Source organism: Canis lupus, chromosome 15 (genome assembly GCF_003254725.2).
Source record: "Canis lupus dingo isolate Sandy chromosome 15, ASM325472v2, whole genome shotgun sequence".
NCBI lineage: Eukaryota > Metazoa > Chordata > Mammalia > Carnivora > Canidae > Canis > Canis lupus.
Window position 1 is genome coordinate 7,102,625 of NC_064257.1, and position 24,538 is coordinate 7,127,162.

The window sequence follows — 24,538 nt, forward strand, 5'->3', positions numbered from 1 at the left end:
TGTCTCCCTTACACATCACCGGACGGCTGTGAAAGCACACTGCCCAGGGTAAACCTGTCTGATTAATCTTAATCAGTAAATGGTTGTTGAATTAACAGATGAAAACTACATCATGTTCTCAATTCTAAAACACGTCAACCCTTGGATAACAGCCTTCAGAGAAAAGCAGAAAACCGTATTGAAGGTCCCTATCGGTTGCAGGATGCGTTCCAATTTCAGAATAGCTAACAAAACGTTCATCTTAGGACTCAGAAACCACGGTGGTGCCCTGGGTGTCCTAGTGATGGCTGGTCTTATCCTCCACGGAAAGCAAAGTGGTTCTTTCAGTTCTAAGGTGGGTTCCTGGGACCAACTTTCCACTTTCTTTTCTGTTGTATCTGGTTTTGCCTGGTCCCTGGGCTGGAAATGAGCTGCAACCTTAGCTTAGATTGAAAATTCCTGATGGAAACGCTCTCGTGGGCTGCAGCGCAGGGCAAGGTAACCGTCCTGCCCGGCCCCCATCCCAGAGTCTAGATTTCCTTGGGCAAGGGCTTTCCACACTCCTTCTTTTTTTTTTTTTTTAATTTTTATTTATTTATGATAGTCACAGAGAGAGAGAGGGGGGGCAGAGACACAGGCAGAGGGAGAAGCAGGCTCCATGCACCGGGAGCCCGACGTGGGATTCAATCCCGGGTCTCCAGGATCGCGCCCTGGGCCAAAGGCAGGCGCCAAACCGCTGCGCCACCCAGGGATCCCTCCACACTCCTTTTTGTCATTTATGTCATGTGGGATCTTTAAGCAGTTCTCTGCAGGAAGGGGAAAGGGCTTACTCCCAGTTTTAACTTTTCTGGAGCCTGTGACTCCTACTTTCCCCGCCTCAGTTTCTCCCTTTATACAAGGAAGAGAGCCGGCAACCCCAGAGGGGAACCGGGCAAAGGGGGTAGTTGGGTGAACGTGGAGTCACAATAACTTGAATGTGTGTCCCTGGAGAGGAGGACAGCTAGGACAGCTGGTCTCCGAGGCTCCCGAGCCCTGGCTGGGGACCAGAACCGGCGGAGGCAGGCAGGGCGGAGGGGGGCTCCAAGCAGCACAGGCTCCCCCTTCCCGGCGCCCGCCGCACCCCGCGGAATCCGAACCCAGGACCAGCTCCTCCCCCGCCTTCCAGCCCCTCCCCCTGCGGCTTCCCCAGGCCCCCCTCTCCCCGCCTCGCCCAGCGTCTCCCGGGCGCTGGGACCGACTCCAGCCGGGAAGTGCTGCAGTCAGCTCTCCGCCTCCGGGCTGGACTGTCCCCTGCCCTCCCCGCAGCGCCCCGCACGGCCCAGGGCCCCGAGGTGGGCGGGCACAGGGGCTGGGGGGCCGCCGGCCGGCAGGTGGCCTGGGCCGCGCCGGTGTCAGGCTGGGGGGCCCCCGGGCACAGCGCCCCTCCCCGGCCGCGGCTGGGGGGCGGCCCGCGGGGACCCCAAGAGCCTCCCGAGGGGATGCAGGGGGGGGGATACGGGGGACCCGAAGAGCCGCCCGAGGGGATGGGGGGGATGCGGGGGGACCCGAGGAGGCTCCCGAGAGGATGGGGGAGATGCAGGGGGGGATGCAGGGGGCGGACCTGAGGAGCCTCCCGAGGGGATGGGGGGACCCGAAGAGCCTCCCGAGGGTATGGGGGGGGATGGGGGGAGACCCGAGGAGCCTCCCGAGGGGATGAGGGGGGATGCGGGGGGGTGACCCGAGGAGCCTCCCGAGGGGATTGGGGGGATACGGGGGGACCCGAGGGGCCTCCCGAGGGGATGCGGGGGGCGATACGGGGGGGCCAGAGGAGCCGCCCGAGGGGATGCGGGGGGGGATACGGGGGGGGATACGGGGGGGCCCGAGGAGCCTCCCGAGGGGATGCGGGGGGGCTCCCGGGTGACACCCAGGCTGTGACCTGCCTCGGGGGGCGCGAGCCCTGTGCCCGGGGCTGCCCGACCGTGTCCCCGGCTGCGCGTGGTGGCGACGCGGTGGCTGCCCGGGCCCGCGGCGCGGGTGGTCCCGGGGGAGGGGCTGGCGGGGAGCCCGGGCCGCTGCGGGGGCAGGAGCGCGGCCGCCTCGGGCCGGGCAGGCGCGCGGGGGCGGGGGCGGGGGCGGGGGCGGAGCGCGCGGGCGGGATCCCCCCGCCTCCCCGTCCCGGTCCCCGGGAAATCCAGCCTCCGTGGCTTGGCCGCCTCCCGCTCCCGCGCCCGCAGCCGCCCGGCGCTCGCTCGGGGCTCCGCAGCCGGCGCGGCCCCTCCGCCGGGGGCTCCGCAGTGCCGCCCCCCCGCCGCCCGCACCATGGCCCCCGGCCGGAGCCCCAGCCGGGCCAGGTAAGCGCGGGGGGCCGGGGCCGCGCCCTCGGCAGCGCCCCCCAGCCTCGGCCTGGCTGCGGCCCCGGCGCCGCCCACGCCCCGGGCGCCCGCGGCCTCGGCTCCGGGCCCGGGGAGGGGGGAGGGGGCGGGGGGAGGGGAGAGGGGGGAGGGACGGGGTTGGGGTGGAGGGGAGGGGTGGAGGGAAGGAGGGAGCCCTGGGCCGCCCCCCCCCGCCCCCGCCCCTGCAGGCGGCCGCGGCCTGACCCCGAGCAGGGGGGCGGCGGGAGGGCCGCGCGGGGCCGAGGGGGCTGCGGGCCGGCGCGGGGGGCGCGGGGGGCTCGGGCCGCGGGGGGGGCAGCCCGCCGGCCGCGGGGGCAGCGGTGGTGTCGGGGAGACCCGGAGAGAAGTTTCCCCTGCAGGTGCGCGAGTGTGCGTGCGTGTCACGGTGCCCGCGGTGAGTGTGCGAGTGTCCCCGCGTGGGTCTGCGGGCGGCCGTGTGCGCGGCGCGAGCGTGTCCGCGGGTGTGTGCGGTGTGAGCGTGGAGTGTGTCGCTGTGTGTGTCTGTAGACATGTGTGTGAATGAGCGTGTGCGCGGCCGCCACGCGTGCCTGTGTATGTCCCTGCGAACAGGATGTGTGTGTGCCCGTGTGCCTGTGTCTCCGTGAGTGGTCCGGGCATCCGTGGCCTGTGTGTGTGTGTGTGTGTGTGTGTGTGTGTGTGTGTGTCAGGCTGTATGTGAGCGGGGCTCACTCTGAATCACAGCACCCGGGCTTTGTCCCTCCTTCCCCGGGGACGGGGACGGGACGGGGACGGGACGGGGACACCGCGGGCGCTGGGAGGCCTGGCGCTGGGAGATGAGACTTGGCCCAGGTCGGGTCATCCCTCCGCGCCTGCGACTCCTGCCCCTGACTCAGGCAAGGGCTGCGCTGCGTTCCCCACCTTGAGGTTCACCTTCACCTCCCCAGGGGCCACCCCCCACGATGCCACAGGCTGGGTCCTTGCTGCCTGTGGGGCCCCGGTGGTCGGGGGCCCGGGGGGCGCGGGAGTGTGTGTGCTGCTAAGAATCTTGGGGCCTAGGAACTTGTGTCACCCCCGTGACGCTCACCAAGGGCCCCTTAGTGCCAGGAGCTGAGGAGGCCAGGTGGAAGCTGCTGTCCTGTTGTTAGTCATCAGAGCAGGTGGCTGTCTCCCAGACTTCCAAGTCCTAAATTTCCAAGTTCTGGGTCATTTGTTCAGGCCCTTGGCTCCAGGTGGGTCTGTGCTAAAGCTTTTGAAGTAAGAATAGTAAGAAAACAGTGCCTTTGTATCAGTGCAGGGCTTTTGAAAAACTAACCCCCCCTCACCTCCTTCCTCTTATCCCCCCAACAGCCTCAGGAAGCAGGCAGGCCCGGTTAAGGCTCTGAAAGGGCCAGGATTCAGCTGTTTTTGTTTTTTGCCTACAAGAGCAGCAATTTCACGTAGTTTGGCTTAGTATGATGCCAGTTGACAGATGAGGGTGTTGAGGCTTCAGAGGTGAATGGCGGTTCTCCGGATTGCCCCCTGCTAACCAGCGGGGCAGAAGAACTCCAACCCAGGTCTTGGGGTGACTCGCAGAGTTGGGCTGGGCCAAGGCGAAAGAGTGGCGCTTCCCGGCAGTCTTCTCTCAGACCCTGGGCCGCCGTGTCTCCCCCCACCCAGCGTTCCCTGAGTGCCGGGGCTACTTCTGCACCCAGCTGCCAAGGCCTAAAAGAGAGATTGGGGGAGAAGAGAGGAGGGAGGGAAGGGAGAGGCTTCGTGAGTTGGCAGTGAATCAGGGTCTAAAAAGGGAGCTGGGAGGGCTAGGGTGGCAGGTGTTTCTAAAAGGAACATGAGCATAGGATGAACAGCCTCAGACGCAAGCCCTGCAGCCCCCACCCTCAATGCCCCCACTGATCCTGCACGTGGTGCCCACTGCATTTTATGCCAGGGGGCTCCCGTCCAAGGGGTGCGCTTGCATGGAGCTGTGGAACGGCGGCCGGGAGAGGAACCTTGGGACTGACTTGCTCTAACCTCTTGATTCTAAAGTGAGGGCACCGAAGCCCAGAGAAGGGCGCGGACTTGCCCAAGGTCACACAGCAAACTTGCGTGTTCCTGGCGAGTCTCAGCCCGGAAACTTTCCAACCCTGCGCGTTGCTTTCCATTCCTGGACCCCCTGCCCGCCCCAGTCTATGCCCGTCAGAGCCGAGCAGAGGGGGTTTCAAAGACCCAATAAGCCCGAGGCTGTAGATCCTTTAGCCTGGGACCCTTTATAAAAGAGAGGGCCAGGGGTTGGGGGTGGCTTCGCGGCCATGCCCACCGCGGAGTAGGCCACGGGCTTGTCCGGATTCCTGCATGTGAGGGGCCGGATCTGCTGAAGACCAGACTCCTAGACTCTCCGTGGCGGTGCCTGCTTTCAGCTGCCGCCTGGCACCTCACATCATCTCTCTCCAGCTGATGTTGGGGCTCGAGCTGGCCGGGCTCCATCTTCCTTCATCCCACCCAGTTTCTGATGCATTCCGCCTCTAGCTGGCCTGACAGTCCTTATTTCATGGGTTCCTGTTGGGTAGAGAAACTTCTGGGGCTTTTCTGGTTTGGGGAGGGTCTATAGTTACCCTTAAACCCTTTCGAATCACACTTTCCAGAAACCTAGGGTAAACGCTAAGATAATTGTCCCCATTTGCCAGATGGGAAGACTGGAATTCAGAGAGGGGCCTTCTATTTGGTGTTTTTTTTTTTTTTTTTTTTTTTAATTTTTTCTCTTAATCTGCTAAGATCAGTGGAAGAGTTTCTTGGAGTGAGGGGACGAGGCGGCAAATGACAGCCGAATCTTTTGCCTAGAGGGGCTCCTACAGACCCCTTCCAGGGTCTTGCCGTCTCCGCCGTCAGGAAGCCTTCCCAGAGTCTGATTTGATTCCCACTTGGTGGAGTCAACTGTTGTCTCAGTGGGAGTTGGAGGACCAGCTGCGTGCCCTCCGCTGTACAAGCATCGTGTCTTGCTGCCTTCTTTGCCCGCCTGCCCCCCCACCCCAGCCCCAGTCTGAAGACTGCTGGCTCAGCGGGCCTCCTGCCGCCTGGGGAGTCTGGGTTTGAGCTGGGGCGAGGCAGCGGCACCATCGTTATGGTAACGAGCTGCTAGCTCATTGTTGCTAATAACTCGTCAAGTCCCTGGGCTCCGAGGCAGCCTGCCTCCCCACCAGCCCTTGTCCCCAAGTCACAGAAAGGAAAAGTGAGGCTGCGAGGGAAGGGCCGATGAGTAAGGGTGTCTGGGGGGAGAGGATGGCCTTGCCCTTGGGTCACTTGGGGGCCGATTTACGCGTGGGATTACATAAGTTTGTGTAGGATCGCCTGGGCTGTGACATGGGAATCCACCCAGAACATACTTGCACCGACCTGCACATGCTAGCTGATGTGTTCATGTGCTTGCCCAGCAGCCCACATGCAAAACATGCTTCCGAGCATCAGAACATGCTTGCGCCTGAATACTTGCTTCTACCATCTGCACATAAGGCACCCAAGAAATCTGGGTTTGTGGGGGTGTCCAGGTATGTGGGTGGGGATCTGATCCTTTTTTCTGATGCGGCTTCAAAGTGTCTTGTTAACAAAGGGCCAGAATGGTCCCGGGGTCCCTTCTTCCTCCCAGCCAAGAGCTCAGAATGGGAGCGGGCCAGGAAGGAGGCGGGGGGCTCAAGCTCCCAGCTCCTGCAGGCTCCTGCCTCTGTGTCCTTTGAGCTCAGGTACCCCCTGCCCCCCTCACTCTCTGTTCTTTCCCATCCTCTCCTCTTCCTATGTGTAAATATTAAAGAGCTGAGCCTGCAGGGCTGATGTAGACATGGAGAGAGAATGAAATTAAAAAGGATTCCCTTGCCCCCATCCCGACACCCCCACCCTGCAGTCCCCCGCTCTTGCCTCCTCCCCTTTTTCTTCTCCCCTCCCCTCAATCAGTGCTTCCACATGTCTCTCCTCCCCCCAGTCCAGATGGGAGCTGGCTCCTTCAGAAAGGGGGCTCCGATCGGGGTGTGGGGAGCTACCTCTCTCGGCCTCCCCCCACCACATCTGCCTACAGGGCTGGGAGCCCCCACGTGAGTATTTCTCTTATCTTCGGGGTGGTGGTTAAGAAGGAAAAAGTGGTTTTTAGAGCCAGCTGTGAGTGGCGTTGAGAGGCTCTGGGCTGAAAAGGAGGTGGGTGGGGTCCTCTCCCTGGGCTCCCTCAGGGAAGCCTCGTGGCTGGGTTTCCTTTCTCTCTTTGGACACAGAGGCGAGGGAGCGACAGCAGGTGCTCCCGGTGGCCAGGAGCCGAGCGTGGGGTGGGCAGGGGCTCGGGGGCTCGGCGGGCGCGGTGGGGGTGTCAGGTGGGCGCCCCGGGGCGCAGGCTCTCTGGGAGCTGTCCCGAGTGCTGAACGGGCTCAGTGGGGACTGGCTCCTTCCTGGCCTCGGCCTCAGGGCTGAGCCGCGCTGCGCTGGGGCCCGTGTCGGGAAGGGGACCGAAGGGGACCCGGCCGCGCTCGGGGCTCACTAGCAGAATTCTCCTGGATGACCCACTTTCCAAGGACGGAGCCTGTGCATGGGGAGATAGATTTTGGGGTCCTCCCTGGGGCTTTAGGCCTCAGGGTTAGTTATTAGCCGTATTTTGGGGGGGAGGCCTCCTCTCTTCCTGTTCCAGTCCCCTCACCCCTCTCCCAGACCACTTTTCCGTGAGTGTGGGGGTGGCCATGGAGGGGGGTACCGTGGCGGCGAGCTCACTCTTCTTCTGCATAGTTTTTAGTGCCATGAGCTTGGGGTTACGGACACTGGCTTTTTCTCCTCCCGGGCCCCCGAAGTTCAGGCTCAAGGCAGCTCTGGACTGGGAGAGCTTAGGTTTTGCAAGTTAGGCCTGGGGGTACACAGAGCCCAGGAGTTCGGGACAATTTGCTCCACTGCGTGGCACCCCTTTGCCCAGCATACTTGGAATCGAGACAGGGGACAGCGAAATATTCTGCAAGCCTGCCTCCTGTTCTCTGCCCACCCTAACCACAGCTCGGAGCAGCATTTGGGAGAGACTTTTGTTGGGGAGGAAGATTTCCAAGCAGAGGATTCAAGGAGTGGGTGGGGTTGTTCAGTGCCATGGAGCAGAGGAGGAGGCTACTGGAGACAGGGCAATGGGGAAAGAGGAAGATCTAGAGGAAGAAAAACCCCTTCAAATTAGGGGGTAGGGTCCAGGTTTCGATCCTCAGCTTCCTTGGAAATCTTTTCCCCACTAACCTAGCGTCTCAATTTTCTTGTGCTTTGTCTTTGTAACTCTGAAGGGAATAGAGCAAGGAGTTATTTCTCCAGGTCCCTTCCCTTGTCATCCCAGGGGGATGAGAGCCAAATGTCAGGACATGCAGATGAGACTGTGGGGAACAACAGGCAGGAAGGGTTGATGGCAGCTTCACCTCCCAGCCCCAAGAGCACAATCAAATATTCAAATGGGATCCTTCTTGAGGGGAGAGCAGAGAAGGTTTCCAGATGATGCTGGGCAGAAACTGGGTGTGGCAGGGAGTTCAAGGAAAGGGGGGACGTATCCAGGGACCCCAAACCAAGCCAGTTTGTTCTTTCCCAGATGTGACTTGTAGTTAATAAGGAGCCCATCACCCATCATGTTTTTGATGTAACTCATCAGGATGATTCTTCCCTTCTCGCTGCTTGGGAGGAGCCGAGTTTTCCTATGCTGTGGGTGCTGGGAGGTGGTGGGTGTGGGTGTGGGTGCCTGTTTGGGGAGGGGAGGTGTTTGTGCTCCACTCAGCTCCCTCCGTTACATAACAGCTTTGATAAGACTTTACTTTGGAGCTGCTGCTACTGCCTGAAGCAGTCACCCCTCCACCCCCACATGCAATGCTGGATGTCCACCCCCCTCTCCCTGGCCCCTTGGAGAGTCCTGCTATCCATGATCTAATGTTCCAGCAGCCACTTTCCTGCTAGGAGGTGTCTTCAGTTCCCCTCCCTGCTCCCTACCCAGCTCATGGTTTGTTTTATTTTTGTTTTTTGTTTTTGTTTTTTGTTTTTCTAAATACTTGCTTCTTTTGTTATCTTGAGCCAAGGTCACCATCTTTACATTTTTAAGCCTTAAGGTCTGGCCTCTTTTTGGCAGGGTCCTTGGGCTGGGATGGAAGGGGTTCGCTGGACATCATGAAGTTGCCCTCTAGGGAGGAAGAGAGGGATCCCAGGAGGTTTTAGAGCCCAGAGATAATTTTCTGACTGTTCCTTCCTGCGCCCCAATAACTGTTTTGGAGTCTGGGAGTGGTGGGCCATACCCAGAGGTATGGGGAGGAAAAACTCGGGTCTCGATATTTTCTTCTTATGTCCCCCTTTTGCATTAAAGAGTTGTATGTGTATATGGGGGCGAGGTGGGGGTGGCCTCTTAGGTGGAGGAAAAAGTGCACCTTGGGATGGGTGCACCTGCTTCGTTGGTACCGATTCCCGAGGTTGTCTGAGGAAATATTGGTTACTACCGGCATGGGACAAGGGGATAACAGCCCATTTTTAGAATGACTTTTTTTTTTGTTTTGTTTTTCCTGAGCGTGGGTGGGAATGGGGTGTGTCCAGGAGTGGGGCATATCCTATTGATAGTAGGAACAACTTTCCAAATGGAGAAGTGGGAGACTGGCAAGAAAGAGAGCAAGTGCAAACTTGTGATGTCCCTTGGAGAGGATATGGACTCCTGGCTTTGTGCGTGGGATAGAAGCCAGGGGAGGGGCTGGATAGCTCTGCTGTTCCGGCGCACGTGCCTGTGAGGGGGTATGTGACTGTGCATAGGTACACACATACGTGTGAGCATGCCGTATAAATGTGTACAAACACTTATGATTTCGTGTAGAAGCGTGGACACGTGTATACGTAGGTGTATGTGTGCACGACTCTAGTGTGCATCCTTATATATATGTGACTTTGAAGGCAATGACTTAATTAAACCTGCACATGAGAGAGTGTGTGTGTGTGCTGGGGTGCTCACCCAACAATGCATATATGGGAGTGGAAGTTTGCATGTGGGCATACATGTGGGGACACACATGTGCATACGTGAATTAGTAGCACGTGAATTATGTACGTAAGCTGGGTCATGTGAATAAATGTGACACAGAGAGAGAGGGAGGGAGGGAGAGAGAGAGGCTCTGAACACTGGAGCTGCCCAGAAGCTGTTTTCCCACATGCTTAAATTTGATCCACCCTGATGCCTGTGGCTCTTCTCCAGAAAGCAGCCTCCTTGAGGTATCTCCAATTCTCAGGTCACAGGGACCCAACTGTTCCTCACTACCATCCACATGGTGGGGGTTTGCAGAGGAGAAGCCTACACAGGCCTTGGACACAGCTGAGTGGGGGAGCCCAACCCAAGGCTATCGGAGGCTGGGGTGCTCAGAAGCGTGTGTGGGGAAAGAGTATGGGAGCTTAAACCTCGACATGACTCGAGACATTTTGAGAATCGAGGGGAACGAGTGGGGCTTGGTGGGTGAAGGGGGCAAGGATAATAGAGAGGCCCAAGCGTGTGCATGAGCCTCACACTCGCGGGGCAGGTGGCGGTATGTGTGTACGTGTGCATGTGCATACCACCTGTCCGAGCTTTCATACGCCGCTCTTGGCATAATTGCACTAAGGTGTACGCGCATGAACGGATTGGCAGGAATGTGTGCACCAACACGGGGATTTGTCCGCACGTACCCGCCTGCTAACACACGTACACATGACCAGAGCGTGCAGAAGTATGTGGGCATGTGCTAACAGCGGCCTGATTGCAACCCGTGAGCGCATCCGTGTGCACCTACCTCACTCACCCACTCGCACACTAGCAGCGGCCTGCACGTGGTTTCCCTGCCACCCCCCCGGTGCCCCCCACAGTACCTCCATTCATTCAGCCAACGTTTATTCCATGCCCATGATCTGCCACGTTCTGTGCTGAACACCGGGGAGGGTCCTCGACCTCAGGGAACTTATAATCTAGAGAAGGTAAGAGACCCGCACCAAGTAAGGAGAGCGTTAGGGAAGGTTGTGTGACGCAAGTGTTCACGGGGGTGGTGGGGGCGTGGAGACCTAGACAGGGCTCGGTCAGTCCTGGGGCGGGGACAGGAGGGGTTGGTGAAGCGTCCACAGGAGAGGAGGCCTCCGAGCTGCTGCGCAACGTGAGAACGGGTGGTCCCCAGGTGGGCAACGGTAGGAAAAGGGGTTGCAGTAAATGTCCCGACTGGTCTCCCTACTTCCACCGTTGCCAGCCCCTCCTCCGCAGATCCTCCCCTGCAAAAGCAGTGAGATGAGGTCATGCCTCTCCCATGGCTTCTCGGCTCGGGGTGAGGTCCATATGCTCAGTGGGGCCTGGGTGGCACTGACTGCCGTATGTAAAATAGCTCCAGTCACCTCCCCGATCCGAGGTGCCACCCCATGCCAGGGCTTCCTTTCGGTGCCACCAAGACGGTAAGCACAGTCCCACCTCAAGGCCGTCGTGCTAATTTTTCCCTCAGCTTGAGCTGTTCTTCCCCCAGATATCCATGTGATTTGCTCTCAAGTCTTTGCTCAAAAGTCACTTTTTTTGGAGAGGCCTCACCCACCGTTTACCTTAGACGTCCGCTTGCCTTTCTGTCCCCTCCCCGCACTCCGTTATCCAATCTATTTCTTATCATCTCTCTCTCTCTGAGGCAGGGAGCCGAGGCCAGGGCCCGTGCGACGCTGGGGGGCTTGGGCGCCCCGAGGGGACAGGCATCCTCTCCATCTTAATACGCGTCCTGTACCAGAAAGCGAACTTCCTGACAGTGGGAGCTTCCTGAGTCGTGTTCGCGGCCGCCCCTGCGGCGTCCAGAGGAGCATGTGGCCCTGTAGGTCCCCGGCCCGCGGGTCCCCGGCCCGCAGTTGGCAGATCACGCAGGCGGCCAGTGAGGGGAACGGCTGGGGTCGGGCCAGGCTGTGGGGCAGGGGCCCAGCTGGGAGCCCCTGCAGTGGCTTCCGAGAGAACCCAGGGCGAGGGCCGCCCCGATGGAAGTGGAGGAAAGGAGATGGGACGCGTGCGCCCCCGTGCACAGGCGAGCACACGCGAGCACACACAGGCACACGGAGGTATTTTGGGCAGCCCGGTCATTGCCTTGGCCGGAGGAGCCTAAGGGGGGTGAAGAGGTCTGTGCGTCCGCAGAGTGTGGGTCGGGGACAGCCCGCCGCCAGCTGGACTCCCTCCGGTTGACCTTGGCTGACCCTTCTCCCTTCCTCTGGGATCCCGTCACCACCGCACCATGCACCCACCCCTGTGGCCGGTGCGCGGGGGGGCTCAGTGATACGGGGCTCCCGCCTTGGGGAGCAGCATGGGCAACCCTGGGAGAGCCTCAGGGAGTCAGAGCCACGGACGCTTGGACACCCAGGGACCCAGGGCCCACCCTGGAGCGGACCGGAGGCCTGAGAACCTTCAGCTCAGGCCCGGCCCAGGGGCCCAGGCCTGGGTGGGCGGGCCCGGTGTGCCCGGTGGGGCCGTCCTGGGTCCTCCCTGCGCCATCCTGGGTCCTGGGCCCACACCCCTGGTCGCACTGGGCCATGTGTGGGCTCAGGAGCACTGGGCCTCCCCAGGCTGTGACGTGAATTTAGTCGTGTGGGGACACCCTGGGGAAAGGGACGGCGCTCCAGAGGACCAGCCGGGCTAGGGGGCAGGGAGGGGGCTCTGGGGCGGCTCCACTTTGGGCCATCCGGCCTCTCCCCAGAGGCCTGGGGTCGCGCTGGGGTCGCTCGGGAAGGACGGGCTTGGATGTCAGCCGGGTGGGGACCGCGGTGGTGGGAGGACTGGCCCCACAGCCGCAGCCCGTGCCCGCCGGGTGCCCGCCGGGTGCCCACTGGGTGCCCTAGGCCCGGGCGCGGGGCCTTCGGCCAGGCTCGCTGCATCCGGCTGGGGCGGGGGCGCCGCTCCCCCCACCTGGGCTCGGGGCTGGGGGCTGGGCTCAAGCTGCCGCCAGAGCCGCCCACCTGCCCGCGGTGTCATGGCAACGACTCTGCCCACGTGGACGCAGAGGAAGGGAGAAGAGAGGAGGTATCACGACAGCCGGGAGGATGGGAGGAGGCTCCCGGCCTGGGCGCTCACCCGCCGGGCAGGGGGCAGGAGCCGCTGCGGAGCACAGTCCTGGGGCCTGGGGGCTGCTGACGGCCTCGGCCTGTGGAGGGGGGGGAGCGTGCCCTGGGGGAGCTGGGCTGTGGTTGTGCAGGTGTCGCCTCTCCTGCCCTGCAAGTCCTCCCCGCCCTGCAAGTCAGGCCGGCGCCTGGGGCTGAGGGGATGAGAGCCCGACCTACTTCTCCATTTTCTCACTATTTTTCAAAAGGAAAATGACCCACTTTTCAGCCAATGGTACTGGGGCCTGCTCCCAGGCCGATCCCGAGCCCCCCTGCCCAGGCCTCTGCCCCGGCCTCAGCCTGCCGGCCACGTGCTGGACCCGCCCCCAGAGGGAAGCAGGTGCATCTGTGCGGAGGGTCCTTCCCTGCTGACCCCACCTCGGCTCCACCTGGGCGGACCCCAGGGGCAGCCGCAGCCCCAGGCAGCCTGAGCGTCCTGCCTGCCACCCCCAGACCCGCGCGGGACGCATCCGTGGTGGGACAGGAAGGCCCTGGGGAGCTGGGGGAGGCCCGCCCTGTATGAGTGGGTGGTGCTGTGCTTCTTCTTAAGCGTGGAAAGGGACAGCCTGTGGCCCTTGAGGACTGTGTCTGTCTGTCTGTCTGCCTGCCTGCTGGAGCTCCTCCCAGAGAAACTCCTAGAGGGTTCTGTTCTATGCCTCCCCTCCCAAGCCCTTCCCTCTCTCTACGATATTGGTCTGGGCCTCAGAGCCCCCTCCCTCCCTCGGCTATATTGGCCTGGGCCGGCTTGGGGGGTGATTAGGGATTTAATTATTTAGTTTCTCCAGCTCAATAGATTAATTCCATCCATCACAGGCAGGCTGAGCCTTCTTCCCCTTTCAGGGCCTCCTGGCCAACCCCAGAGGGAGGGAGCATCATTGCTCACCTGGGCCTAGTACAGGGTCTGGGAACAATGGACACAGTCTTGTTGGGGAGGATCTGGTGCATGACATTGAGCAGATGTGGGTGCCTGCGTGATGTGGGGCGCACAGGTGTATTTGTTGTGTGGGGTAAGCACGTGAGTGAGCGGGTATGTGAGGTCTGTACCTGTGCAGCCTCCATGTGGACAAGCATCACTGTCCGTTGGGTAAAAGTGCAGAAGTATGTGACCCCTTGTGGGAACAAGTTAGCGTGTATCTGTGCACATTATGTGCTGGTGACTATGTACACGACGAGTGCCATGCGAGTGCCATGTGATCTGCATGGCTTTGTAATCTGACTTTGGATGAGCACATATGTTAAGCTGTGAATAAGCGGCCTCGGCAACATGTGCCTGTGTGCGAGGGAGGGATGGCGGGGATGGAGGCTTTCTCAGGCCGAGTGATGAGTCAGGGCACACTGGGGGTCCCCCTGGGGGCCTTGTCAAACCGCTTCGGTCAGAGAGCCGGGCTCCTTGGGGCCTGCTTGGCCTTGGTCTCTCAGTGGTGGAGAATGTTGGGTGCGGACTCAGACCAGATGCCAGTCCCTCTTCCGCCACCTCTGTGACCTTGGCCGCTTTTCGTCATGTTTCTAAGCCTCACTTCCCCATCTGTAAAACGGAAGTAAAAATGCTAGCTTCCGCAGAGGCCAGTTCGCGAGGGCTGCGTGGAGAAGTGCGTCCGAAGCGCCGGACACGATGGCTTTTTAGTTGCGGGCATTCCGAGCGCCGGACCATGGACTCCAGAGTTGCAGGGCACCAGAGGTGGTGTGTGTGACACGTGTCAAGCGCTTGAATCCACTCTATAGCGTCTCCCAGAGCAGCCCTGCAACCTCCGCCTCCGTGCCTCGCCGGGTCCTCAGGGAACCCCCCACCCTGGAGCAGCTGCGGCTGCTGGGCCCTTCTGGCGCAGCCACCGGCAGGCATTTCCCTCCTGCCTTCTTCTTGTCTCCTCTACAACCTGTGCCCCAGCTGAGGGGTACGAGCTCTCGATGGCTCAGTCACTGATCCTGAGCGTATTGAGCACCTACTGTATGCCGGGTCTGTCCATACTGAGACAGATCAGATGCATCTGGTTTTCCTGGAGCTTACGGCCTGCAAGCAAACGTTCGCTCTACTGTGCTGAAGCGTGGGGCCTAAGAGGAGGTCGCAATGGCTGGGGCTGATGGGGAGGGCGCTCATGGGGAAGTTTTCTTGGGAGGACGGAGGCCTGCACTGCATCAGAGGTGAAGCTGGGAGGATAGGCCTTCCCTCTGGAAGGATCTCCTCTCCCCATGCTGTCTGCCCCTGTGGCCGTGGCTCCTGCTAAGCCCAGAAATCCAGAGAGGAGAGCAGAGGCTGAGGTAACCCAGAGGCTGGGAAGGGTGGGAGGTGTTACCCCCTAAACCTGGCACCCTGCCCACCAGCCAGGCTCCATGGGGCCCCGTGGACTAGCCCTGTGCATGACCTCCCTGCAGGAGAGGCCCAGAGGAGGAGACGGGCCCCAATGTGGACAGCTCCCGTCTACAAGTTCACACAGGTTGCTTACAGGACAGGGTGCTAACCCGGGGGGCCGACCTAAATTCTGGACTCCATCGGACATCTGGGCCACAGGGCCTGGGCTGGCTGAGAAGCTGCTGCCCAGTGGACCCTCGCCACGGGCTTGGGATCCTCCCTGTTGTTCTCTCATGTCTCTAGCAGGATGAAGTCTGGAGGCCAGAGCCCCAGCGGCCCAAATGTCCTCAAACACATACAAGTGAAGGGCGCTGAAGTCAGGAGAAGCCAGTGTATGCAGGGAGACCTGTGTGTCAGTTGCCTTGGATAGATCAACTTCTTTTGTCGTTGCGATGGCCTTAGGAGGTTTATTCTCCCCATTTTACAGATGAGCAAATTGAGAATCAGACAGATGGAGCGGTTTTCCAGGGTCATCGGGTGGGCTGTGATATAATAGTTGGAAGCAGATGCCTGTCTTCTCAATACCCAGCAGTAAGGTCCCCGGGCCTTCCCTTCCAGATCCCGACCGAAGAGAGGCACCATCCCTGGCTGGAGGGACTGGTGGGGCCTGCAAATCAAGGCCTCTGGTTGTCTCAGATGCCACCATCTTTGGCCACCAGGGCTGCTCTGCTAGTTTTAGCAGCTCGAGGTGCAGGAGGCCTCCAGAAGCAGCTCGGGCACACCAAGTCCTGGGTGAAACGTGAAACAAATGAATTTTCAGAGCACCTGTTTCTGATCCCAGTCCAAATGAGGCATGGCTCAGCCTCTGCCCAAGGCCCTTGGAGAGACCCTCTTGGAGGCCCTGCTTCCAGGCCTCACACATTCTAGTGGTCCCTCCACCCATTCTCAGTGGCATTGATGGACCTTTTCCCTGCTTAATTCTTAATCCTTATGACGTCATGATGAGAAAGGAACTATTCTTGAGAAAGGAACTATTTGGAAGTTGAGGAAACTGAACTCAAGAGAGACTACGAAGGGCCTTCCTTCGGCCCCGTGTCCAGTAAATGGTGGGCCTGGGATATGAACCCAAATAGTTTAACTCCAGACCCACAGTCTCTCTTATCAGCGCCCTTGACCAGGGTCCCTGAGAGTCTGGTCTTGGGAATCCTGCCCCGTGGCGAGTGGGCAGGGATGGCTTCCCCATGAGGCTTCTGTGAGGCCTTCGGGAGGGGGGACACGTCGAGGCAGGAGAGCCTGAGAATGGGTTCGCTCGGCAGGCCAGGAAGAGCAGGCCGAAGCCGGCGGCGGCCGCAGTTAAGAGGCGCGGGGGGCGGGGGGTGATGGCTGAGCTGAGCCTCACGGGGCCTTCGGCAGCCCTGGAGGAGGAGGAGGAGGCCTGACTTCTGCTCCCGGGGCCTCTCGGCTGATGGTGCCAGCCGGGGAGAGGAGCTGGGCCCAGGGAGCAGGAGTGAAGAGACCTGCGTGGGGCTGGTGGCGGACTCCGAACCCTGAGAGTCCCTCCTCAGAGCCTCAGTCCTCCCTGCAGTGTGGGGAGGCCATCTCCCCGCTCTTTCTTCTTCTGTTCCCCTGAACACCTTCCTCGAACCGTGCCAAGGGGGCGCATCTGGAGGGACCCACATGCCGCTGGCAAAGAGCCGTCCAGACCTGCCCAGTTGAGACGGGCTAGAGGAGTATGAGAGCAGGGCTGGGCTTGGAGGCTGGATGTCTAATACCAAATCCTTCAAGGGCTCGCTAAAGCCTGTAGAGGGAAAGGACTAGAGGTCCCTTCTATGCCCTGCTGGGCACAAGAGAAGAGTGGGTGAAGGTGGCAAGTGAGGACTTTCATTCTTATAAATAGATACATATTTTTTAAGATTTATTTACATATTTACTTTAAAGAGGGGGGCATGCATAGGGGGGCAGAGGCAGAGGCAGAGGGAGAACATCCCCCAAGCAGACTCCCCACTGAGTGCAGAGCCTGACATGGGCCTCGAGCCCATGACCCTAAGATCATGACCTGAGCTGAAATTGAGAGTCGCCCACTTAACTGGCCGAGCCCCCCAGGGGCCCCCAGATGGGTATCGTTTTGAGCGCCTGTAATACCAGGCGTTGTTTGCGACACTCAGAATCCCGCAGCACCTGAGACAGACACGGTCCGCGTCCTGCTGGGGCTTATGTCCTCCTATGGGGAGACATACTATAAACATGTAATAGAGAAAGAAAATAATTTCAAAGGGCAATAAGTGCGGGGAAGACAATGAAGCAGGGTGATGGAGAGCATGCCTGGGGGGTGGGGCTCAACTCCAGCTGGTGAGTGGTCAGGGAAGGCCTCTCTGAGCCGAGACCTGCAAGATGAGGCAGAGGAAGCCATGGGAATATCTGGGGCAGAGCGTTCCAGCAGAGAGAACATCAAGTGCAAAGCCCCCTGAGGTGGGATTTTCAAAGAGATTATAGGTAGTGTGGGTTATTCACAGACTGAGCACTGTCCAACGGGTCAGGAGATGGATTTAGACTTGGCTCTGTCTAAATGTCTCGAGTATTTTGGAGCAGTAAGCCCATTTTCTGTAAAATTCCTACCCTAACCGTCCCCCCCACCCCCAAGAAGAGCTGATTAAATTAAGTAATAAAGGCTAACGAGAAAGACCCCGCGCCTCCCTCCTTCTATTCTGTTTTCTTGGGGCAGTGAGGGTAGGAGGAGGTTTTTCTCTGGGGTCCTGAGGGGCCGGGGCTGGGCACGAGGCACACGGAGTCGTCCGCGACAGGGCTGGTGGTGAGGTAGAGAGAAGCAAGGGACAAGGACGCCAGCCCAGCCCCTAGGATCCTACAAAGGCAGCATGGCCAAGCCGGTGGGATGGGCCCGGGGCCCGGGTAAGCCCTGGATGCGGGGTCCCTGGGTGCAGGGTCAGGCCGGGGAAGAGCGCCCATCCCTGAGCAGAGCAATGTGGGCTGCAGGCCGTGGGCCCCGGGAAGGCACCCTGCGCTGACCCGTTTACACGAGTGGACACACCCCCCGCCCCCGTGCACAGGCTGCTGTCAGGATGGGGGGCGTGGAGGCCAGGGCGAGACCCCGAGGCAGGGTCTTGGCTCCTCTGGTGGTCCTGGGGAAACAGGCAGGCTGGGTGGGCAACGCCCGAGCTCTGGGGGCCCGGGAGCAGGCCCGGCTCACCCGCAGGACGAGATCCAGGCCTCACTCGCGGCAAGTTGCGCCGTGTTGGACCTGGCGTGGGGGCGATCTCAGAGGTTCCAGGGTGTGGGGCGAGATGGGGCCGATCCCCGGCAAGGGGGCAACCGTACCCCTGGGCTGCCACCTGGACCACTGTGGCCAGCCCGCCGCTCTCCCAGCCAGCTTCATGAGGAAGGCATGACTCGGTTTGTATTTGCTTTTTGAAATCTCTGTCTTTGCTTTGCCCAGGGTCGCTCTGCGCCAGCCTCTGACATGGAGGCCTTTGCTGTCAAGCGCACCTGGCCCCCTGGTGCCCGGGTGTGGACGGTCTAGACGAAGGCCTGCTTTTGTCCGCAGCAGAATAGCTTCTGTCCGCAGCAGAATAGCTTCTGTCCATGGGCTCGGAGAGATTAAGGGACCCAGCCGAGGTCGCGCTGTAAACCATTGGAGGAAGTCAAGAGAAGAGAAAGGAAGAGCGTGCAGATGACGAGGGCTACTTTAAGTGCTCCCAAGTGCCGGCTGTGCCACCGAGGGCTTTGTGGCCTGCACCTTGCGGGCGGCACACGTCGATCCCTTTCTGGCGACCCCGATAGCTCTGCCGTCTCGCAGGCGGGAGCGTGGGCGCGGAGGGCGAGGCAGGGCCCGGGCCACAGCCTGGGCGCGGGCAGGCCCGGGGAGAGCCAAGGAGGCGCGGCTCTGGCCTCCGCAGCCCTGCCCCCTGCCTCCACGGTCCATCCTTTTTCTGGAAGGTAATTGCTTGGGGCAGGGACAGCCTCCCGGCAGAGCGCACAGCTGCACTCCCAGTGAGCTTTGTAGCGACAACCCCGCCAGGCTGGCGGCCCCCGGCAAGTTCCGGTTTAAGGGACTAATTGCCGGATTGTGTAGTTGGTGCTAAATCGGGTAATTTCTTGGTGACGGCATGCGTGCCAGTTCCTCCATCCCCAGGTGGGCTGGAGCCGCATCGGGGGACCTGTCACTGCGGCGCCCCTGGGCCCTCCAGCCCCACGCGTGGGCCAGCACAGGCCGCTGCGAGGGCGGCCACTCTCGGGGCCCTGGGGGCAGACGGGTGACGGGGGTGGTGGTGGGGCGGTGATGGGGTGCAGTGGGCGGGCGGTGGCACCGGTGCCTGGGGTTGCCGCGGGGCTTCCCGGAGCTTCCTCTCTTCTGCACTCCTGTGACCTTGGACCTGGGCGACCGGGGCGCTCGCTGCTGGGAAGGCGCAGCCTCTTGGCTCTGGCGATGGGTGGCTGTGAGCGGGCTGCTGTCTGTCTGTCTTTTCCTCTTTGGCCCACTGCACTTTCATCCCTGTGTTGGCCTCCGCACGGCGTGGGGGGAAAGGCGGCCTCTGTGGGCTGGCGGCGGGGGCCGCAGGGAAGCCAAGGCTGCGGGCTTGACAAGGTCCGGCTTGGCCGCCCGATCTGTGACCTGGCGTGGGTCAATTGGCCTCTCTCAGCCTCAGTTTCTCTTTCTGTGAAATGGAAGCGGGGGCCCACGTCTGTCCCTTGGGATCGTTGAGGGAGGTACGTAAGGTGTGTAAGCGGAAGGCTCCCGTTCACCCCACAAACGCCTGCTGAGCACCGGGCGTCGACCTGGGGCTGCGAAGGTGACCTAGGGCCATGGGAAGGTGACCTGGGGCCGTGGGAAGGCGACCTGGGGCCGCGGGAAGGCAACCTGGGGCTGCGGGAAGGCGACCTGGGGCTGCAGGAAGGTGACCTGGGGCTGCGGGAAGGCGACCTGGGGCTGCAGGAAGGCACCCCCAAGGTGCACGAAACCCCTGCACCTGCCCGGAGCCCAGGTCCCAGTGGGGCCGCGGCCTGTCTCCTGCTCACAACCTGAAAACGGCAGCGGCTGAGGGCGGCGCAGGTCCTGGCGCCTCGAGAGCAAACAGCAGGGAGATCTGACCTAGTCGGGAGGCCAGGGAAGGCCGCCGAGGAAGCAGCAGCGAGGCTGAGATCTGAAGGGTGTGTGGGAGTTGACAAGGCAGAGGAGGACGAGGGAAGGCTTTCTGGACGACCAGGGGGATCGGCCCCGACGGGAGGGATCCCGGGGCTGCGGGAGGACTGGCCTGGTCGGAGCCGAGGGAGTGCGGAGGAGCGTGCATGAGGGGTCGCTTGGAAATGTTGGCGGGCTGGGCCCTGCAGGCCGTGGGGGACATGGGGGCCGCGGGGCCATGGGGGCCGCGGGAGACGTGGGGACGGTCATGGCGTTTCATCTGAACAACGGCAGTAAAACCAGTGAGGAGTTTTAAGCAGAGAGGTGACCCGATCAGATGTCCGTCTCCACTTGACCATTTGGATTGGAAGGGAAGGGGCAGGAGAGGAAGCCGGGGGACTAGTTAGGAGCTGGCAGGACAGGGGTGCTGAGTTAGTTGGACTAGTTCGCAGTGCTCTCTGCCTGCAAATCCGGCCAATCTGGCTGACCATGGTTTCAAGGCAGAGATGTTGATTCCTTACCAACAGTTAGGCCTGGAGGAAGGCAGCCGCTCCTGTTGGTTCCTTGGATTCCAGGACTTGAGTTTCTGGGATTCTCTAGGCCTTTCTGTCATGCTAACAAGACCCCGGCCTTCGCTCTGGGCATCATGACTGCGTTCAGGCCCAGAAGAAAGGGGGGGAAGGATGGTACCAGCAGGCCCCACCCCTTTTATCACAAAGGCAAAGGATTTCCCAGAAACTATCGGATGTTTGGGTATCATTAGCCAGGAGTGAATCGTGTGGCCTCCGGTTGCAGGGGCTGCTGGGACAGGGAAAGGACACGGAGGCCGAGGCTGAGCTGGTCAGCCGGCAATGATTTGGTGGCTGTGGAAGTAAGCGGGCAGGTCTATGCCGAGGAAGCAAAATCCACAGGACCTGGTGATGGATGGAGTTATGAGTCCCCTCCCTGCTTGTGTTGCCTCCCTGTTGATTAGTGATGGGGCAACGGCGGGAGACCGTGATGGTAAAACACACCGTACGGGGCGGGGGGGGGGGGGGGGAGCCTGGATGATCCAATCTACATCAAGGAAGTCTTTTCTTTAGGAAACCCGTAAACTGCGTTGTTGCCTCCCCTCCGTGCTCTGTATTTTAGTTTCACCGTGGTTTAGTATTTGGACGTCGGGGATTTTGGAAATCCAAAATAAGGCTTCATATGAGGGGATTATATTGTGTGATCTTGGAGAGTCTGTGAAATGGCTCCATATGCGTTTTATCATTTGATATTCAGATCCTGGGAGATGGAGGAGCAGCAGGCATCAGGTCACTTGCCTGGTGTCACACACCTTCTGGTCTCAGAAGCTGTGCTTTTCCCACTAGACGATGCTGCCCCATAGGACGCGGGCAAGGGAGGCGAGGATAGCTTGTCTGGAGAGCATCAGTCACAGAGGCCTGGCTCCCCTGAGACTGGCTCTGGGAGAACATGGATTGATGCTAAAGAGACTGAAGTTGGAGGATTCCCCGGGTGGCTCAGCGGTTGAGCATCTGCCTTCAGCTCAGGGCGTGACCCCCGGGTCCCAGGATCGAGTCCCAGGTCGGGCTCCCTGCATGGAGCCTGCTTCTCCCTCTGCCTGGGTCTCTGCCTCTCTCTCTCTCTGTGTCTCTCATGAATAAATAAGTAAAATCTTAAAAGAGACAGAGATTGAAGTTTGATAAGATCTCGATGGAGGCTCAGAGGCTTGGCAGCAGCCCCCGGTGTCAGGCAGGGCTGAGGGTGGGGGGAGCTGGGGAATGAATATCCACCCTTGGGAAGCTCGGCGTGATGGGACCACAAACAAAGCCAATGAGACGGGCTGGGCTTCTGCCGAAGTGGACTGTTGTGCTGCGAGTCCTGATCATGGTCCTGCCTGGGGCGAGGAGACGAGGACTGTGATGAGGATGAAGGCCCGGGCTATCAAAAGTTCTCTCCAGAGCAGTGAGGTGCTTCCAAGAGCTTTTCCAGCAACTGCTTGTGAGGCCATGTGGGTCTGAAGTACCCCCTGGTGCCCCAGAGAAGGGCAGTGGAGGAGAAGACTTGTTGCCCAAAGCCAAGCAGTTGAGATCCATGAGGTCACCCCAGGCTCCCTTCAGGCAAGATAAGCAGCCGCGTCTTCCGTCCGGGCCACCAGGTGGGCCGGGGGCTGGACATGTCTCCGTCTCCTCTATGGAAGGTTTCCAGGAGACTCCACAGCTCTCTTCATCGTCTCGCGTAGCTCAGGGCCAGGAAGTTCTTCCTGAGGTCTGACCGTGTCTCTTGCGCCGCTATCAATCATGCTGGCCAAGCTGGCTCTTCTCTGGACGTCGCTGTGTCCAATAATGGCTTCATCAGTCTCCCAGTCACGGCTGCTGCAAACTTCAGAGTCGTCTTCCTTCCTGACTCTCTCTCCCCCACCTCGTCCCAGAATCGGCCAAGCCCTGCGTGTCTGCCGGAACTTTCACAGCCCCCCTCCCGCCCCCCCGAATTCCTTCCTTGCCCACCTCTTGTGCCTTTATGTTTCCCGTTTCCTGCCCTCTGGGAATTTGGTCTCCCCACCACCTCGTCTCGGGACACGCAGCCCTCGTTCTCTGTCCCCAGCACAGTCTTCCCCGGGAAGTCCTCCTCAGCTCCCTCTATTGGATCCGGTCTGGTCTTCATCCGAACCAGCGTGGCATTGAGTCCAGTCATTTATTCATCTACCTGGTGAAACTTGAAGGAGGACCTGCTCGGCACAAAGCCCCGAGTTAGGTGTTGGGAGATCCAGGGACACGTAGGATACGGTTCCTTCTTGCGCTGTAGCTGGGGAGACACGGACTGAACCTATTTCAGTGCCGCATTATGGTTTCTTTCACCGGGGAACCAAGGCTGCGGGGAAACCCCGATAGGGAGGCATAACCCGGAATAAGAGTCCGGAAAGTCACGGAGGGAAGGTGAGGCTCCATGAGAGTAAGTGGTGGTCGAGGGAAAGAGCTGAGGGCAGTGGATGGAAGGAGATTCTAGGAGGAGGTACAACTTGTGCAAAAATACAGGGACCTGAAATGACCCTGCCACGTAGGATTGTCCCCTTGTTGGACTGGAAGCCTCTCGACGACAGAGGCCATACTCGGATCACTTCTATACACGTCTTGCTCAGTCTGGCTTATGGTAGCTGCTCAACAAATTCTGTGGAGTGGATTCGTATTTGAGGGCGATGGGGCGGGGGAACCCAAACGCGATGGGAGGGGAAAAAACCCAAACACGCAGTGGCTCAGCACCATGGACAGATCACAGAGACACCTGCGCTTGGAGGTAGTCCAACCCGTCAGCTCATTTGCATGTATTTGCATAATGAAGCCAACTTCATTTCCCTGGGCGTCCAAAGGCTGCGCATCATGGGGGACCCAATCAGTCCTGGCGCGGGGGTCGACTGGGAAGGGAAGCTGTCCAGGCCTGAGGCTGGGCCTCCGAGGACTCAGACCACTGCTCACCACGCTTTTCTCTTCCATGTAGGAGCCAGTGATCCTGAGCCTTCTGGAGCTTCCGTTCTGTCTGGTGGTGGGGATCCTGACACCAAGGATGGGAAACCCTGGATGGTGAGTGGTAGGAGTCTGGGACATGGGGCGCGGCTCGAGGTTCTGAAACATCAGCCTGGACGCGGCGTGAAGCAGTGGGTATGGAGAGGTGGTGCTGGGGAGCGAGGGAGGACAGGTGTCCGAGGTGCTGCTGTCTGGAGTCTTCGAGGCTGTCATCCCCTCCTGGTCAGCAGATGGCTCCAGAGCCTGGTCTGGGATGAGGGAGGGCGCCGTCTGCCAGTTCCTCAGTCCCTGTCCCCCCTGCTGACACCCCCTCCTGCTGTAGCTCCTGTCCTGGCAGCTCTGCAGTCCTGATCGGAGGCAGTTCTTGCTGAGAGCTGACCTCTCTGTCCTGTAGCCTTGGCAAGCCTGGGATGGGGGCCAGGGACACCGGTTCCAGCGCTCGCTCTCCATTACCTCCCTGCCCAGCCCGCCCTCTGTCCCTGGGAGGAGGAACTCCTGCATTCCCATCTCAGTTTAGGATTTAGACGCTGCCTTTTGCAGCCAGCGTCCCTCCTCTGCATGGTTTCTCCTCCCTGTGTGACTCCTCAACAGTGGGATGAGGGTGCGGTGGGGATAAAAGGCAAAAGGGGAACACTTGGAAGCCAGAAGAGGAAGTGGCAGTCATCTCGGGTTATTCCTTCCTGTCTCAGCCCTGGAGTGGGTGGGCGGGGGGGATGGTGGGCGGGAGGAGAGTGAGCCTGCTGCCAGATGGAAGGAACTGGGTGCGGAAAGCAGGGGAGGGGGCGGCTATGTCCGTGTGGGTCCAGCGCTCTGTTTGGTTACCGCTCCCGGAGGCCGTGACCCTGAGGCCTGCCCCACACAGCGGTGGATGTGGGTAGGACCGGGGCACAGGTGTGGCCTTGGGTCAGTGCGCCTAAAGCCAGCTTGTTAAAAGGTAGTTCACCGAATGACCGGTTTCTCTGAATATCTATTTTTGTGTCTGCTCGGGTATCCTTTTATTTTCGGTGACCTAAGGATTCTTCCAAATCCGCTCGGCTGAGGGCATTTAGTCTCGTGAACAAGTGTTTATGAAAACGTGCAGCATTTGACGGGCGATGGCATTATCTTGCACCCTTGTGAGTGCCGTCACCTAGTATGACCGTTGTAAGGGATTTCAAGCTCATTCGGGGGAAAGATAGTACAATCAATCACAATAAGTCGATGTGCGTCACCTGCAGGGACACGAGAATGCCTGATAATT

General features: G+C 60.2%; 2 protein-coding genes across 3 annotated transcripts in view; one reads left to right on the top strand and one right to left on the bottom strand.

The window, feature by feature from the left end:
- Positions 1-979: 979 nt before the first annotated feature.
- On the bottom strand, positions 980-22,441 carry LOC125752593 (basic proline-rich protein-like). The gene is made up of 9 exons (XM_049094548.1): positions 22,285-22,441; positions 18,784-18,912; positions 18,410-18,514; positions 12,346-12,415; positions 11,041-11,190; positions 6,971-7,123; positions 2,556-2,704; positions 1,830-2,410; positions 980-1,579 (listed from the first exon to the last, which is right to left on the bottom strand). The coding sequence occupies exons 1-9, from the start codon at positions 22,439-22,441 to the stop codon at positions 980-982; spliced, it is 2,094 nt and encodes a 697-aa protein (XP_048950505.1).
- DLGAP3 (DLG associated protein 3) overlaps positions 2,176-24,538 on the top strand; it is a 61,713-nt gene continuing 39,350 nt past the window's right edge. Inside the window, exons 1-2 of one of the 2 annotated variants that reach the window (XM_025419985.3) lie at positions 2,176-2,309; positions 23,273-23,355. The gene's annotated coding sequence lies outside the window, so the exon portion shown is untranslated. Of the gene's footprint in view, positions 2,310-5,913; positions 6,368-23,272; positions 23,356-24,538 lie in introns of those variants that run through there. The other variant, XM_025419984.3, reaches the window with a different exon arrangement.